We start from the raw sequence: 18,482 nt of genomic DNA, 5'->3' as shown, positions 1-18,482 counted from the left end.
GCACCACTTTGATTTCCGCCTGCTCGTATCAAGGCTTTTCTCCAAGGGGAACAAGGTGATTTGGAAACTCCTAATTAACAGAAGGTAATTCAATCATACTCTTACTGTAAGCGAGCATTAGTTCCTCGCAGGTCTGTGCTAACTAAGTACAGATGTTAGTGAACAGAGAAAAGCAACTGGAGGCGTCTCCATAATGAAGAGCAGTGTTTTTGAGCACAGCGAGGTGTGTGCAGTCCCCTGGGCCACAGAGCCAGGGGGCGGGCAAGAATCACTGGAGCAGCTACTCCAGTGTTTACGGTACAAGCCCGGGCATCCTTCCTGGTGTTGACCACAGGACTCACCTGCTCCTTCCCCTTTCGGGGCAGAGGCAACTCCCCTAGCAAGGTGGCAAGAAACCTGACCTTCTGCTTTTCACTCTGTACGGTTCAACCTGCCTTTATGAAACGGAGTAACCGCGTCCCCACATACAGCAAAGCGGCTGCTCTCAAGTGCAAGTGGTGGTAAACGTATACGCAAAGAGGTCTGGCAGCACCACCAGCTGCAAGTCTCTAGCCTTTGAAAACGCATACTGACGTGATAAGGGCCATCGTTTATTGAGCATGTACTATGTTCTGGGCCAGTTACGCGCAATCTCTTCCCTTCTGTGGGGACGAGACTCTGCCCGTTCCACGGATGAAGAAACAGAGGTGCCCCAATCACAGAGAAGGCACCAGAGCAGGGACTTTCATTCATCCTCTGAGCTTATGTTCTGTGCCAGCACTGCCCCCCGAAAACACCACCACCTGCTTCCCAGGGTGCAGTTTCCTTCTCCATCCCCCAACTGCTAGTCCCAGCATCTCTGTACAAGAATGCTATTGTGCACACGTGTTCACACCCATGCACACCTGCACGGGTCTGCATGAACCCACAGCTGTGTGAAACACACCAGGGCACATTTGTCACCCTGGGAGTCAGCTCATGATGGCAGGTGAGAAAGGACCGGGACAAAGATTTCCCAAGGTCGACGCATAGCCGGTGGATGCTGTGGGTGAGTGAGGGTCACGGTTTCTTCCCCCGGGAGCTCAGGAGTGTGGTCCTGCGAGTGTCAGAGACGAGGAGGGTTGACGGCTGAGGGAAGGGGGCCATCTGGCACCCAGGCCCTCCTGCTTGGCCCACCAGGAGCCCATGCCCACCTATGAGCTCCCGTGGCACTGGACTCCTGAGCACGCTCTGGGAAGTCACACACACATACACACACACACATGAGCAATGCTCTTGTCTCAGAGGTCGCGCTGAACCAGGCTGCACTCCTGTCTGGCTCCTCTCCCCCCAACTCCTCAACTTTGCCCTATTTTCTTGTTAGGACTCATGAATCTTCAAGTCATGCATTATCAGTCAAAGCAAAGAATCCTCCAGGTAAAGTGTAGGGGGCACTTCGAGGATCTGAACAAGAGGCAAATGGTCTGGGCACCTGGGAGCCTCCTGCCTTGCTTCCTCCCACCTGGTCTAGGCCTGGCCTCCCGCCTCCGGCCCCGCCTCTCCCACGGGCATCTGGAGCTGCCCAGGAACCCCAGGCCACCTCCGCCCCCTGCACCAGCACAGGCACCACTCACCGCCCCAGGACGGACCCGGGGCCCACCCTCTGGTACTGAGACTGGAAGGACAGCCGCTCCAGCCTCCAGGCCTTGCCAGCCCCAAACCTAACCCGTCCAAAGAAGGCTTCCGGTGCACATGAGAATCAGCCAAGCCCAGGGGAAGGCAGGCACCTCGGGACATCACCGCAGAGCAGGAAGGACACCTGGTATCTGTGTCCCCCAGACCAGGGTCACTTTCCCTCCTTCCTTCACATTGTGAGGGCCGGCCCTGTGGCAGGCTCTGACGTGACAACACTGTGGTCAGCGAGACACACGTCGTCTACATCGTGGGGCTCAGACCTGGGGGAGGGAGGGGGAGAGGCCTTAGAAAAGGAATCAAACCATCGCAGGTGTCATCCCAAGTTGGGACACAGCAAGAGAGAAACAAAGAGCACAAAGAAGAGCAGTGACCCTCACTACCCCATGGGACAGGGTCTCCACCTCTAGCATCCTTTCTAATGTAATTAATCCCTTCCCTTGGGAGACGCTTTAAACAGAAGCTGGCCTGCCCAGATTGCATAATTGCGTAATTTGAGAGAAAGTCCTCCTCCCTGCCTTCCGGGAGGGTGACAGGAAACAGGGGTTTTCAGAAAAGGAGCTCACACCCCCCTCCACCACCGGCTCCACCCAATTCCCCGTTCTCTGCTCCACCCTCACCTCCCCTAACAAGAGATGCTTGATTTGACTGAGGAAAGGAGCACTGGTGAAACTCAATTCTTAGCCGGCTCGGGCTGTTTTAATGCCTCATCACTGAGCAGCACCACCGTGGTTATGTATCCCGCAAAATGTGTGTGTAGTAAGTTAGTTACAAATTTTATTGCAGTATAACACACAAGTCTGGTTGACTATCCCCATTTTCTGCTGAAATAGCATGCTTTCCTCATGAGCCCTTTAAGAAATCAGAGCAGACTTTAATTTTCATAGGCTTTCCTCTTCCCGTTCCCGCCTCTAGTGTTTCTAGTTCTGACCACCAAACACCAACGAATGATTTTACTGCTTTAGGGGTTCACTGCCTCTTCCAGGACGGGAGTCCCAGGGCGAGGACAGCTCCCTCCTCCTACGGGGTTAGCGAGCAGCATGATGGATCAAAATTCAAAATGCACTGAGTTAAATGCATTAAAAAAAAAAAAAAGCAAAGGAAGAAACCCTTTAAAGCCATAATTTAAGCCGGCCAAAGTGAATCTGGAAACCAGTGCATCAAAACGCCCTAAGGACTTTTTCCTCTTTTTGCGGGGTTGGCAAACTTTTCCTATAAAGGAGCAGACAGACAGTAAATATCTTAGGCTGCCACTCGTCCCTGCTGTGACAGTGGGAGAGCAGTCACGGAGGACACTTAATGGATATGCGCTATTAAATTTTCATTAGGGATACCAAGGCTTGAATTTCATACGATTTTTACATGTCACGAATTTTCAGTTTTTTCAACCACTCTTAGCTTGCAGCCCCTACAAAAGCAGACGGTACCAGATCGGCCCACAGGCCAGCACTCCGGCCCCTGCTCTGAAATGTCATGTAATTTGTCGTTCGGTGATACTAGACTAAAAGTATTCGAGAGAATACAGTTTGATACATGACATGCATGTTTTGAAGAGAACATCAAAAAGCAAGTGCGGCTCATATTTTAAAAGGATAAACATGTCGTAACATATGTAAACAAAGGAAAAATTTGGATACAGACCCCTGTAACACTGGTCGAAGACTTTCACAGATTTGTAACCAAGCTAGAGCTTAGTTTTAGGAAATCAACTAAAAATGAGTCACTGCCATCTTGGCTACATTTAGCAAAATACTTAAAGTAGCCATTTCTCTTCACAAAGAGTTTTTGTTTGTTTTTTGCTTTTGGCACCAGATAAGTGATTATTTAAAGCTACAATTATTTTGTGACATATAATGACATGAATGATGGTGTAACTCCATTTGATCACTCTCTGGTGTGGGAGCATACCAACTGTAAAGAAAACTAGAATAATCAACACTGATTTCAAAGAAAATACTTGAAGATTTCCATAAGTAGACAAAGGATCTCCTACATAAAATCTCCACATAAAAATCTCCAACATTTGGCCCTAAAGATCTGACTAATACTAAACATAGCAGGGAATAAATGTTTTAAACTACTTAACGTGTTATTTTTAAGTTAATTGATAATTAAGCTTGTAGCGTTAAACTTAACTTTTAACACATCATATCGTCCACCCACTGAGTTTACTGCAAGAGTAATTTTCTTACGGTTCAGAATTTGAACTGCCGTAATTAAGTTAGAAAAGACTTTGAAACCATGATTAAGTGCTATTTTTGCTCCTGATACATTCCACCTGGTAGTACAATCAGATTTCTGGTGTCAGAGGTGGCTATTTTAGTGGGGTGAGTGGCATTAATTATTTCACAGCAATCCGGGGGAACATAAGCGAACAGAATGGAAAGCAAGAGCTGTTGAAACAGAATGAGGAGTGACAGTCCCTGCAGCCCCCACGACGGGGCAGTGAATGTGTGTGGCGGGGAGTCACCACCAGACACGTGCCGAGTGGAGCAGTTTGGTGAGGCAGAGGGCGAGTCCTGGCCCCCACACAAAAACAAGAAATAATGAATCCACCAGCAGTGCGGAGTTTTATTTCTCTTATAAACATGAGGTCAAGTGTAATGTATCAGTGAAATATAGGCTGAAAGCTTATAAAGTGCTAAATGTGACTGACAGGAGTACCTCGAGCTGCAGAGAAAAATTACTGCTACCTCACTGTTAAAGAGATTGTGGAAAAACAACTTAAAAACATTTTTTTTCAGGTCACAACTAGGGACATAACAGATAAGAGAGGTCAGAAATGAGTGCGCCCTACTGCCAACAACTGATGCCAAAAGGTGGCCCACGGAAGTGTCAACAATTACATTCAGCCCTCAAAAAAGTTCCGAAAGGTGTGATTTTTTTCAATAAACTGATTATGTGGATAGCTTCATTTTTATGGAGCAGATTCCATCCAGATTACCCTACTTCTTAGAAAGAAAGCTGTCTTCTAAAATGTGATTGCACTTCCAAATGGTACGTTTCTGCAGAAACAGGGGTGCCCATGACTGCATCTGCAAACACATCTCTGTGTCACCCCGGACAATTTTCCAGAGGTATTCCATCTTTCCAACTCAGCTCCAAATAGGACTTGCAACACCACTGAATTTCTCAATAGAAAAGCGTATGTTGCTCTAAACAACACAAGGATGGTTGTCAGTCAATCAGTTTTTAACCTCCGATGAATGAGTGGGTCTTGCCTTTCCAAAGTCAGGGACTGATAACCGAACGTCCAGATAATGCTAAACAGTACAAGTCTGTTATCACTGCAACTTACCTCCTTTCTAAACTCTAACTGGGATCCCAACAATAATGGGACACAACAAAATATTAAACAATTCATCTTTATGATGAATCTTTGGCAAAAGAAAAATACTGCTGGAAAAAAGTTCCCGTGTGTGAATCTTACTGGCTAATTGCAACCAGCATGTTGAAGCTAAAATAATCGTGCAGGCAAAATATCCCTTTTACCTGGCTGGAGAGTGTTCTGCACCCCGCACGGAGCTGGACGGCAGGGCCAACCAGAGGCTTAGGTGCCAGAGGCAGCCACCTGCCCAGGTGGGGTGGAGAACGATCTGGATTCTGGGATGAGAAGAACCACCCCCAACTCCCCACCTGGTCAGAAACAGCCGCCTCAGGGAAACTGTGTTAAACGGTGAAGGTGCATTTCCTGGGCAGTGGAGCCCAGAGGGCGCTCGGCGCTCCAAGGCCTGAGTCCCAGGACTCTGCAAGCCTATGGCGACAGAGAGGAACATACAGATTCCCCTGCGCCAGCAGCGCACGTCGGAGGGCCAAGGAGAGACACGGCTCCCCTCTGGGACCACGGTCCATGCCAGCCAGAGGGCCCCGACACAAGCCAGGGAGCAGGCGGAACCATCAGCGAGCTGGGGAGGGCAGGTTCCAGGTCAGCCAGTCTTCACTTTCGTGAACCTGAAAGGCTTTGGAACTCACCAGCTGCGGGAAGATGCACAAATGATCACACACTGAAAGCCAATTAAATCCTTTGTGTCTTTGATCATCACTTTTCTGTTTTGAAAAGGGTTTTGACAACAGAGGACAATCACAACCACCACCAAACTAGCTGCAGAGAGAACACCATGCTGTGGATACCACGGCCGTCGGTACAAACGTCAAGACAGCAAACTCTGGATGCGGTAAAGACGTTTTCTTTAAGAAAGGGCCATATATTATTAATAGTGTTTGATGCATGTTTCAATAGCAAATCAAAAATTCTGATACGGCTTCAAGGTAGAGCGCCTGCTTAGCACACACAAGGTCCTAAGTTCAATCCACAGTATTTCCATTAAAAAAAAATCTGATTCTGGAAAACTTCAGTTGCTAGAAGAATACGCGCACACACACGCGCACACACGCATATACATGAGGTACATGTCCCTAAAGTCATTTCCCCCTTTTCCCTCTCTTGGCAATTACTAGGCTTAACACAAATTCTTCATCAATTCTGATACATCAAAGGGAGGCCACTTTCCCAAGGTGCTCTAAGAAGAAAGTTATTCCAGCAACAACAGTCAAAGTAACAGAGAGCAATTTGGCTCCATTTCTCGTGATGATCATAATGTAGTCCCTAGTCCTTAAAGCTGTCACATTGCACTTCTATCTCTACCTTCTGGCTCCTCCCTGCAACACCCAGGTCCTCCTCCAGGTGGTATTTGAGAAGCCAGTCTCTCTGGGCATCGGGGGGGGAAGGGCAGTGGGGAGGGGAGGCAGCCCCGGAGGTGTGATGGGGGCGGGGTAAAGGGGCTTCGTTCCCAGATCCATCTCCACAGTTTATAAATCATTTTGCCTGGGGGGGGGGGCTTTCCGCCTACTCAAACAGTGACTTTCAGAGCCTGAGTGACGAGCAGACACCTTGTAGAAACAAAGACACTTCTCAGTTTTAAAGGTCAAATTAGATTCTTCTTTGGGCTCCAACAGGACCGGCTTGAAAGGCAGGATTTGTCAAGGAGAAACGAGTTTCTAAATGATTTTAACATATCAAGAAACAACCCAGACAGATCCCACAGCGTCATCCGTAGGGTTGAGGAGGCTGTCCCTCCACCAGCCAAGGCTGCACGGGGGTCTGCAGCCCAAGGATGGAGGAGGGAAAGGGCAGCAAGGGGAACACTGGAGCCCGCCTCCTGCAGCCCTGGGGACGGGAGATGGAGCAAGGAAACTCCTCTTCTGCAAGGACCAGACTCCATGTGTGGGAGTGGGGTGGTGGGGTGGGGGTTTCCTAAAGAGCCAAGCAATCACAGTTCAAAATGGATAATGTGAATGAAGGCAACAGTTCACGTTTACCGAACTGAACTAAAATTGAGGGACACCTGCCTGCCCCTAAGAGGGTTGGGAAAGCTACATTTCCCTTCCTTTCTGAGACCCCCTCTGTATGGTCTGAACTCAAACTCTGCCCCACGACAGGCCAGCACTGCTGCCGTCACTCAAATTGCATTTATTCAAAGTCTAATGGGTTATATATTTATACAATGGAATATTATTCAGCCATAAACAAGAATAAAATAATTCCATTTGCAGCAACATAGATGGACCTGGAGATCATTATACTAAATGAAGCCAGAAAGAGAAAGAAAAATACCATGTGATATCACTTATATGTGGAACCTGAGAAAAGAAAAAAGAAAAAAGATGACACTAATGACCTCATCAACAAAACAGAAACAGACTCACAGACATAGTAAACAAACTCATCGCTACCGGGGGGAAAGGGATAAACTGGGAGTTTGGCATTTGCAAATGTTAACTACTATATACAAAACAGATAAACAACAAAGTCCTTCTGTACAGCACAGGGAACTGTATTCAGTGTCTTGTAGGAACCTACAATGAAAAAGAGTATGAAAACGAACATATGTATGTATCTGCATGACTGGGACATGATGCTGTGTACCAGAAAGTGACACACTGTAACTGAGTACACTTCAATTAAAAAAAAAAAGAAGAAAGAAGAAGGAAAAAAAAAGTCTAACAGGGATAGAAAGTTGGCTGAATAAACCAGGACAAGGAAGCCAAACACTTCTCCCAGCTTTGACAAGCTGCCGGTGCACGCAGTGACCGACCAAGGGAACTGTTTCTATTATTGATGAGAATGTGCAGGATTTTAAATATGTACACAGTGCTTTTAAAAATGTCCTGTAGAGTCCTCAATGGAAAGAAGAACTCAGCAAATGACTTAAGGAGGTGCCTTTAGCCACTGAAGAAACATAAAGGGAATGAATTCTAATTGAGAAGCGCATGTAACAAAAATAAACTCTGAAGGAATTATACAGGAGCAGAATCCAATATTCATAGCAGAATTTGGTGGGAACAGAGGAGACAGTTCCTCTGTCTTGCCTGGGAAGAAAAAAGACTGCAGCACTTCAATGATCTCAGTTTTATCAAAAGTGGAGTGGTGTGCTTCCTGCATAAAGCAGAGGTGTAAAAAGAAGTTCCTTAACTTTTTCTGAAGCTTAAGGTTTCAGACATATTTTGGACATAGCCTACCAGATTCAGTGAAATAAAGTGTTTGAAAAATGAGCAATCTCGTTCTGCCCCCCTTAAGGAGCCACAGAAAGGCTCTAATGGAGAGTCAAACAGTGGTAACCCCACCAAACCTGCATGGCCCCGAGCCATGAACCCCAGAACAGCTCCCCAGGTGGCCTGGTCCAAATGAAATCGTCCCAGAACTGAAGCCATGATGCCAACAGTGGGCTCCAGGTTCTGGAGAGCACCTCCGTCACTCCCTGGCCCACTCGGGAGTTCTAAATCAGACGGTTAGCAGGTCAGCTGTCACAGCGGCTGGCTTAATATCCTTTACCGTTTCTCATCGGAAGACAGCACATGGCAACGTGGGGAACTCCATGAAGCTCTGCGTCTCGGTTGTCCCCAAGACCTGGAAGCTGAGCATCAAATTCCATCTGAGGGGACCAACTGCTGTGAGATGAAGGCTTTCAAGGAGACTGTCAGCCCCTAACATGCTACTTACTCTGCGCCAACTGAGCGCTCAGTGTCTGGTGTGTGTGTGTGTGTGTGTGTGTGTGTGTGTGTGTGTGTGTGTGTGTGTGTGTGTGTGTGTGTGTGTGTGTGTGTGTGTGTGTGTGTGTGTGTGTGTGTGTGTGTGTGTGTGTGTGTGTGTGTAAGAGTACTTCTAAACACGTGTTCCTTGATGGTTTCCACGGAGACATGTAGACCAAGGATGAGAAGCAGAGTGGTGTCATCGCCGCCACATGCACCTTGAAGCCCTGTCTCCCTAAACTGTCCGGACCTCTCTGCTTCTAACAGCCGAGTGGCAGCCTCTCCACCAGAACAGATGACACAGGTGATGCTGTAATCACATTCTATCCTTTAAACACCTCTCTTTCCTTCCTGCTGGCTTGGCAGTCGTCCTGAGGTGGGTCAGCTACATGGCTTCAATGATTCCAGGGCAACTGCTTTTGGAGACGTCACTGGCTGGACCTCCCTGCAAGAGCTGGGGAAGTTGACTCTTCCAATTAAAAGATGCTTTTAGTGTGAAGTTTTGAGGCAGAAGGGTGAAAAAAGGAGCCACAGAGGAGACGAGGAATCAATAAACTTATTTTTTTATTATTATTGAAGTACTGTCAGTTACAATGTGTCAATTTCTGATGCACAGCACAATGTCCCAGTTAAGCAAATACACACATATATTCCAACAGTAACCTTATTACAGACCATCTCTGCCTTGGTCCAGACAGGCAGACCCCATTAATGATGAAGTGTGATCCATCTCTTCCCTGTAACAAGCAGCGGCCAAACCAAACACATGCAACCACACCGACGACATGCAGCAGATACTCTGGACGCTGCATGCCGACTGCCAGCATGTCTGTGTAAGAAAACCTTCCTCTCACATGTTTTATTTAAAGAACCATGTTTTGTTTCAGAACGAAAGTTCTGAGTTAGAAGGGACCACTTCGGAACGCATATAAAAATATTCACAGAGAGCAAATAACATCCTCCTAAACAGAGCATCTCGCTCCTTTTTTTTTTTTTTTTTTTTTTTTTTTTACACACTAAAAAACACTGCTCTCTACTGGATAAATGGCTCCCCCAGGGCAGGCTTTCTTGATTAAGTGTGAAGGCAATTAGAATCGAGATTTTTGTGAAGCTGTAAAGGATCGAAACAAATTCATTTCAGATAGAAAGTAGAGACAAAGGAAGCGCAGGGACAAGAATGAATTCTGAGATAATGCCTGAGCCAGCAGGTGCGGCCGAGAGTCCGCTGCCCTGTCTGGGAGCTACCAGGCTGCCTGCAACGGGGTGGGGCATCATTTCCTTGACTTTTTGCTCTTCTCTCCTTCTCCTCCCCTGCAACTTCGTCCTCAATTTAATTACAATGACTGCGGCATATTCCGTATTGCAGAGAAACTGCAGCAAAATCAAGGCAAAACTTTTTTTCTTTACAGAATGTTCACTGGGATCAGAACACTTGGCATGAGATCTGCCCTCTTAACGGGTGTTAAGTGTACAGCGCATCACTGCTGGGTGTAGGCGCCTGGCTGTGCGCAAATCTTGAGAGCTAGTTCATCTCACTCATCTGAAACCTCCCGCCTGCTGGTTACTAACTCCCCATTTCTCCCTCCTTCCCGCCCCTGGTAACTCCCAACCTTGTCTCTGATTTTAAGAACCCAACTATTTCAGATTCCTCATATGAGTGGAATCACGTGGTACGTGTCTTTCCATGTCCGGCTCATTTCACTTAAAATAACATCCTCAAAGTCCAGTGAAAGAATTCTACAGAGAGCTTTCTCTTTACGTAACACTTCATAGGACATTTAAACGCCCAGTGTGTGCTCTCTGTAGAGGAAGAATGCTGACTTCTTGGTCTCTATGTGTTAGTACAGACCTCATAAATTTTTTAAAAAATTTTAAGCCTCAAGCAGATGGTAAATCTGAAACTAATAAACGAAGGTAACTAGAGAGCTGAATTATTACTTTCATCAACATTAAAGGACTCACAGACATAGAAAACAAACTTATGGTTACCAGGGGACAGAGAGGGTGGGAAGGGATAAACTGGGACTTTGGGATTTGCAGATATACTATATATAAAATAGACTACTAATTATATACATAGTAACTACTATACATAAACTAGATAAACAACTAGGTCCTACTGTACAGCACAGGGAACTGTTTTCAATATCTTGTAATGGCCTGTAATGAAAAAGATTATGAAAAGGAATGTGTATATGTATGACTGAAACATTATGCTATACACCAAAAACTGACGCAACATTGTAAACTGACTATCCTTCAATAAAGAAAAACAAGGGGATGGTGAAAGCTTTAGTTTAAAAAGATAATGACTGAGATCCCCTGCGTGGATGGGAGAGGGGAGATGGTACTGGAACGCCTGGCACATCCACTCAGGAGCGTCGTGTGTTATGCAGAGAAACCACTTCCTCACTAGACTCTCTTTGACTCAGGTTACACAGTCCTTATGTTCTCCGACCCAGCCTTTAACCACATGAGACAGCAAGCTCAGTCGTTCTCTGATTCTCACCAGTGGATGCATTCAAGTCCATTTACACACATTTTAAGTATAATATTTAAATGTTCTGTTTTCTCAAGCAATCACATGAAAGATATGTTCAGAGACTCACAGTCAGACTTCTTTGAGTGGCATCTGATCTACTGAATACAATCCTCCTTAAGCTCATTGAACCTGCCTTCTAATAGACACCAAACTATGCAAAACGAATTCTTCTCTACCTTTAAGAGGAGTGAGAATCACAAATAAGGTACCTATGACTTCGAGAGCCCCACCTGAACACCTTCAGGTTATTATTATTGGATTTGATCATCCATCCACCTACCGTGTGTGCCTAGTTTTCCTGACCTGATCACAGAAAAAAGACTAGACAAAGAGACTAGTCGGGCTCTAAACCTGGTTCTGCCATTAGTGTGAGGGACCACAGGGTTTCTGTGTTCTCATCTGCAAAATCAAGGCACTCAGCTGCCTAAGTCTCCTTCACCCTAGCCCTCCCGCAGTCCACAGTGCCTCATCCTGAGTCCAGCCCTTTGCTGCTGAGCAACGGTGCAAGAACTCCCACGGGCCACACTTCCGTTTCCCAGGATACATGCTTCTCATTTCTGAGAACCCAGCTTGTGACAGTCTCCTTCTCGTGCTTGCCTGCTGACTCCGACTCCTCCTTAAAGGTCTAGCTCGAAGGCTAGGGTTTCTTAACCTTGAAACTGACCATTCTCTCCCATGAACATTCAAATCATGTGTTCACATTATTTCAAGACAGCTCTCTGTCGCCTCACTGCCTATGGACACATGTCATCTCTTCCACTGAACGGTGAACGCCTCAAGGGAAGGAAAGCCTCACGTGTCTGACCGCTCACAGCCAGTCCCACTCTGCACACCCCACCCCATTCTACCCGTCTGCCTCGTCTAAGAAGGTGTCTGTACCCTCTTTCTCCTCTGTTCCTGAATGGTTTGACAGCCGCCTCCTGAGCTAGGTAGGTCCCCGGCTCAAACCTCCCCACTTCCAGGATCCAAGGAGGAACCACCAACTGGGGAAAAGCCACCACCCGGGCAGCTCTGAAGGCCTGCTGGTAATCACAAGCACCGCCAGGACAATCCGGGGGCCGTGGGCAGGGTGGCCGGACAACTAATCACCTAAACAGGGACACACCGAAGCACTGGCCCCGCTGGGACAGCAGGTGTATCAGCAGGGTCTGTCCCAGGAAAACCGGGCTGGGGGGCCGCCCTGAGCAGGGCACTCTTTCCTGGTCTCTATACTGGCTTCCACGATGTCCATGTTCCCATGGCCAACCCCTCCCCTGCAGCCTCCTTTCCCACAAGGACACTGGCAAGTGTCTGATGCACTAGTTTAGTAATAAGAGTTCAGACACAGAAAAGCAATTCCAATCTCGGGAGCACAGATACACATCTATACACTCTTAGGACCGCACAGTCCTGTCCTCACTGGAGAGCGAGCTTCAGCGATGTGAATGAGCAGTGACACTGGACTTCTGGGGCGGGGGCAGGATTTCTCAAACCACACTAACTTCTCATTTGGAGTCTTCAAACTATAAATGGGAAGTCAACAAGATGAAACAGGATCTTATTTCTAAGGTTCATTTTGGGTTAAGTGCAATGTAACAGTACAAAAATCAAGGCTACCCAAGACCTTAGTACATTTCCCGTCAATACTTGGTCAATTCCATTAGCTAGCCTTAATAAGTTAATTGTCACAGGGTGAGAAACCATTAGGTCACTAAAAACATGGCCTGTAAAACATTACAAGAGTTATAATATCACCGTAGCAATATTAAGATGTTTAAAATTCAAATTATAAAGATTTGAATTTAATTTTCAATATTTTATGGCTCAGTTTCTCAGGTGGAATTGACAACAGAACAAATCAATAAAGCCTGGGGTACCATGCGGCAGGCACCACTATTTCAATTAAACATTATGGAAGATTAATTTCGCAATTTCAAAAATTTAAACTGGCAAATACGTTGTCTTATCATGTCTCCAGGAACACAATTATAAAGTTATATGCAAACAAGAGTTACGTAGTGAGTGCTATCATTCACTGGTCCAGGGAACAAGGAATGCCAAGCCCTTCCTGGGCCAAGTGATGTTGTGGGGGCTATTAGGGGGCAGTGTCAGTGTTGCCCCAGCCACGACCACACTCCTGCCCCAGACCGGCACTCAGCCCCCCACCAGGTATCACCTGCGGGGGGCACCGCACCCCCACCCTCAGGAGGCTCCTCTTAAAAAGGTCACCGTGAGGACACGTCCCTGCGTGCGCAGTGACACACCTATGGGGGGGTCACCTTAGACACTGCTCACCCCAAAGGTCAGCAAAGTGTCTGAGGATTTTATTTGTAGCTTACATTTCAAAAGCATTTACAACCATCAGCTACTTCTTTTGGCTTCTTCTCATAAAACATAGAGCGTTAGGAACTAAGTAGCCCGAATAACAGCATGGAAGAGCTTTTCAAACTTTTTCACTTTTTCTCATCTTTCCTTTTCCCCCCGCAAAGGAATCTCAGCACACGCTGCTCAGGTCTGGTCCCCCAGCTGCCGTCCTAGCAGCCTGGCCGGCTCCCTGGACAGGGCCCCTCATGCCCCTCTGTGAGGCCCCTCCAGCACCCAGCACGTTGCTCCCCCATGTTCACTGCACACATTCGCCCCCCGCCTCCCTCCTTTCTGCAGGTCGACTGCCACCCCCGAGGTTTGTCTGCAGGGTCGGTGCAATGGTCCGTCCTTATTTCTTGGACATCACTGTGAACTCGAAGCCAGGACTAGCTGAGAGTGATAAACACCTGCTACAGCGTGTGCCTGCTGCATAGGAACCCAGGAGAAAGGTCAAGCACCACTTTTTTAAAAGGTACAAACTGATACACTGTTTTAAAAAGCCTGTATTATTCTAGGTGGGAAAGTAAATTGGCACAGCCACTATGGAAAACAGCGTGGAGGATCCTCAGAAAATTAAAAATAGAACTACCATATGATCCAGCAACTCTCCTTCTGGGAATATATCCAAAGGCAATGAAAACACTAACTCAGAAAGACACCTGCACCCCCATGTTCACAGCAGCACTGTCTACAACAGCCAAGACATGGAAGCAGCCTCAGTGTCTACTGATGGACATCTATGCATAAATACATATAATGGAATATTACTCCGTCATAAAGAACGAGGAGATCTTACCATTTGCGACAACATGGATGGACCTCGAAGATACCACGCTAAGTCAAGTAAGTCAGAGAAAGACAAATACTGTATGATCTCACTTACATATGGAGACTTAGAAACAAAAACATATCAAACTCTTAGAAAAGGAGATCAGACTTGTGGTTACCAAAAGTGGAGGGTGGAGAAAGGGAGACCTGAAGGAGGTGGTCAAAGGCAGACGTTTCCAGTTATAAGGTAAATCAGAGACGAAATATACAACGTGACGACGGATAGATCGGGGAGGCGCTAAGAGAGTAAAGCCTCAGAGCTCTCATGCCAGGGAGAATTTTTTTCCTTTTGTTTTTTTAAAACCTGTATCTGTATGAGAAGCCAGATGTTAGCTGGACCTACGGTGGTCATCATTCCACAGTATACAGACATCAAACCGTCATGCTGCACGCCTCAAACTTGTACATGTGCGGCAACTGTTTCTCAAATCTGGGGAAAAGAGAGACAGCAAAAAAGATATTGCTTTCTTCTGATTTGTGCTTCCAGATCTTCTGCACCCAGAGATTTCTTCACCCAAGAAGTGAAGAAGCTCAAGAACAAAAATCCTTCTGAACTCTGGTTTTTGGAAATTGTGCCCCATGGCCAAGCCAATATGTGATCTCCATCACCCTTCGGGAAATCACTGTGCCAGCCCGTAAAAGGCCCTGAGCAGTCCTGCAGTAAAGACAGCGGATTAATTGTGGTCAAACCAGTATTTCCCTAAATCATTCCAACATGGAACCCTTTCCCCCACGTGATACGTATTAACATCCTAGGAAACCGAGGTTCCTCGGCACACACTGTGGGAAATGCTGACCTAAAGCATTTTTTTCTTTCCTTTAAGTGGTATAAATCCCTCTGAACTGCAGCTTTCAGATCAGTTTATAGAACAGTAAGAGGTATTTCTGTTAAGGTTACGACACCTATCCTGATTTGTCTCAGACCGTAGCGGGCTACATCAGAAGCAGCCCCATGTTTCTGCGGCCTTCGCTCGTGTCCTTGGTGTGTGTGTGTGTGGTGGGGAGGTGCTGGGTGGGGCCTCTTACTTCCCAGCACCCGGAATGGTAACAGCTGACTGCCTCGCCCATCTGGGAGGGGACTGGCTGTCCAACGCCACCCTTGGCCCTGACCTGCCGGAGAGGAGCTGCCAGTGCTCACCATGGGTCCTGTACACTGTGAGCTGGAAACAAGTGCTGTCCACCCACCGATGCCTCCCTTAGGATTACGATAAATCAAAACATGCAGCAAGAACAGGATGCAATTAAGAAAATGCAGGACATACCTTAAGTGCAAAATGTAGTACTCTAGGGTCCTGAGGCTACCTCATTAATGTCGAGCTGATTACAAATTACAGGCATTAGGGAGGGTATAGCTCAGTGGTAGAGCGCGTGCTTAGCATGCACGAGGTCCTGGATTCAATCCCCAGTACCTTCATTAAAATAAATAAATAAACCTAATTACACACCCCTCCCCACCCAAACCAAACCAATCACAGGCATCTCAGTGCAGCTGCTGTGAGGCAGGAAAGCATCACACAGCAGAGTCACGTGACAGGAGCATCTCCCCCCCATGGTACTTAAAATACATTTTAGAAAAAAATTAACTTTCTCACCTTTGCCGGTTTGAAAAATGAGACAAAATAAAAACGAGTGAATCAATGGCAGATTGCGGGGACAGAGTAAAAAAATTCTTTATCATCTACGCGTGGAAAATAGACTATGCTGGAGAAGTCAGTTCAGATACGTCTGTGAAAAGCTAATGACTATTTGATCCAGCTCAGGCAAGGGTCTGAATCCTGCTTTCTAAGACAGCAACAACGAAACACTCAAGTCTGTCAAATACAGAGAGCTTGGAGGAATCACTTTTACAACCCAGGAAAAATGAAGCGTGAAACAGGAAAGCACACCTTAGCAGGAGCCCCCAAGCACGTCCAGGTTCTTGTCCCAAGACCCCCTCTCCCCAGGCTCCAGAAAAATGCAAAGAGGGACTCACTATGTCGTAAGTTGTCACGATCCTCTTCAGAACCTCGGGCACGATCCCCTGCAACTCCATCGTGGGATACTGCTCGCTGAGATTCAGGACCACCAGGGGCGTGTTGTCGGGTCCCAGGAAGCGGGGAGACACGGCCAGCATGCACTGCATGAGGTTGGCCACGGACGAGAGGCCACACAGCTCCTTGAAGGATACCACTGCATTCTGCTCAGTGGGAAGAGACAAGGCGCGCTGTAATTCACCTGGTGTCTAACTTCTCATGGACATTATTACACTTGACATACACTTGGTTATACTTGGACTGCCTGGTACAACAGTATTAGCAGTGTTACAACAGATGTGGCTAAAAATTATCTTATCTGGGGGGGAAAACATGGCTATTTTCCAAAGCAAACATAGTTACAGACATTTGTCATGACAATTTATCAGAGGTACAGAAAATGCAAATAAGTTAAATTCTTCCCAAGGGCAAAGCCTCTTTTCAGATCAAAGTTCACAGTGGTGCTAAGGCTGTTATGTAATTATGAGCAAACAACCAAAAAAATAAAATCTTCTGCATTCAAAAAGGTGACGATTGAGAAAAAAAAATCAGGTTTAAAATAAATATCAAATATGCCAGCCATCCGAAAGGGAGGGGAGTATTTGGGAGGCAGAAACCTGAGTCTCTCTCACCTGTTTATGCCTGCTGGTTGCACAGCTAAGGGAACTCTGAGGTCTACCCACAGGAGACCTTGGGTACCCACGGTCTTCCCTTCCCCGAGTCCCATCTCCAGGGACCTCACTGCTTCTCCTCCTGCTCCCAATGCTCTTTTCTAATCACCAGAGGTGTGCCATTAAAATACCCATGAACGAAGGCCCTCCCACACTGTAAAATGCCAGGAGTCAGCATCCTCTGAGCGCTGACCAAGGGCCAGCTCCATCTGAGGCGTATGTAATACACATGACCACAGCTAACCCTCCCAACAAGCCAGGCTGTGCTTAAGGAAGCCGAGCCCCAGCTGGGACTTCTCTCTGTGGCCTGTCTAAGGTCACACAGCTGGGAGGCAAGGGGGCCAAGATCCTACCTGAGGTCCACAGAGGCTGAGGCCTATGCTCTTAATCACTGGGCTACAATAACAGGTAAATTCTAACTGAAATAGGAGTTCTTCGGGCACACCTGGCTCCTGATCTGGGCTAAGCGCGGCAGCCGGGGAGGGTGGGGGTATCTATGCCCCCCTCCAAGCCCTGTGCCCTCTGCTCTCAGATACGCCAGTTCTTGGAGTTAGTACTGCTAACCAGTTTTAAATTTAACCATTTTCTTTTTATTAATATTGCTTTAAATGGGGGTGTCAAACATCAAAATGTGTATCATTTTGTTCCAAATCACTTGGATGTTGACTGCCTAGAACAATAAATTTTAATTGCGATCTAAGGGGGTCCCGAGCCCCTCCATCACTCCTCCCCGTTATTTCTTCCCCACCTTCCCAACTTGTCCTGTTTGTTTATTCTCAGCTCGCCGCCTGCTGCCCCTTCCCTTCCCGCTGCCCATCCCCGACCAGAGTCATCTGTCTCCTCCCGGCTGCATCCCGGCCCCAGCGCCTGTGCCCCACAGGCACCCTCGACCACGCCGCGGTTGGGGGGGGGGGTCAGTGCAGACACGCGGCCCCAGAGGGTGACGCTCGGCTTCATGCGCACAGTAGCGACTGCAAGGCGGGGCCCGCTCAGCGCTGAGGTCCACCAACCACATCACCTTAAGAAATAGGGACAAGCCTTCCACATTGCTGTGATGCATTTACTCTGAGACAAACAGAAAATGCAATTTCTCTATTACGGGAAGGTCTTTTAATTTTACTTGCTGCTGGCATTCTGCTCATATTCGTTATAAAGATACATATATATATATATATATATATATATATATACACACACAAAAAGATGTATCTACCTTTTTGGTTTTTTGTTCTCAAACTGGCCCAGAGTGCTCACACACTGGGACCAGCCAGGGCCAGCGTCTGTGGGAGGCAGGCCCTCCCTGCCTGGTTTTGCATCGCTCGCGGCCCCAGTGTCCTGTTAAGACACGTGGGCGATCCTTAATGACATACATAATCCTCACTGGCCACCTTTAGCCAGATGTGGTTC

General features: G+C 47.1%; 1 protein-coding gene across 5 annotated transcripts in view; it reads right to left on the bottom strand.

Annotated features, from left to right (window-relative positions):
• Nucleotides 1-18,482, bottom strand: part of PLCL2 (phospholipase C like 2) — a 172,634-nt gene that overhangs the window by 46,244 nt on the left and 107,908 nt on the right. For all 5 annotated transcript variants that reach the window (XM_072946018.1, XM_072946074.1, XM_072946193.1 and 2 more), the window contains exon 4: nucleotides 16,365-16,568. In XM_072946018.1, coding sequence (XP_072802119.1) covers nucleotides 16,365-16,568 — 204 coding nt within the window. The remainder of the gene's footprint in view (nucleotides 1-16,364; nucleotides 16,569-18,482) is intronic.

This window comes from Vicugna pacos, chromosome 1 (assembly GCF_048564905.1).
Source record: "Vicugna pacos chromosome 1, VicPac4, whole genome shotgun sequence".
NCBI classification, from domain to species: domain Eukaryota; kingdom Metazoa; phylum Chordata; class Mammalia; order Artiodactyla; family Camelidae; genus Vicugna; species Vicugna pacos.
The sequence above is the reverse complement of the archived record's forward strand: the minus strand, read 5'-3'. Positions and strand labels throughout refer to the sequence as shown.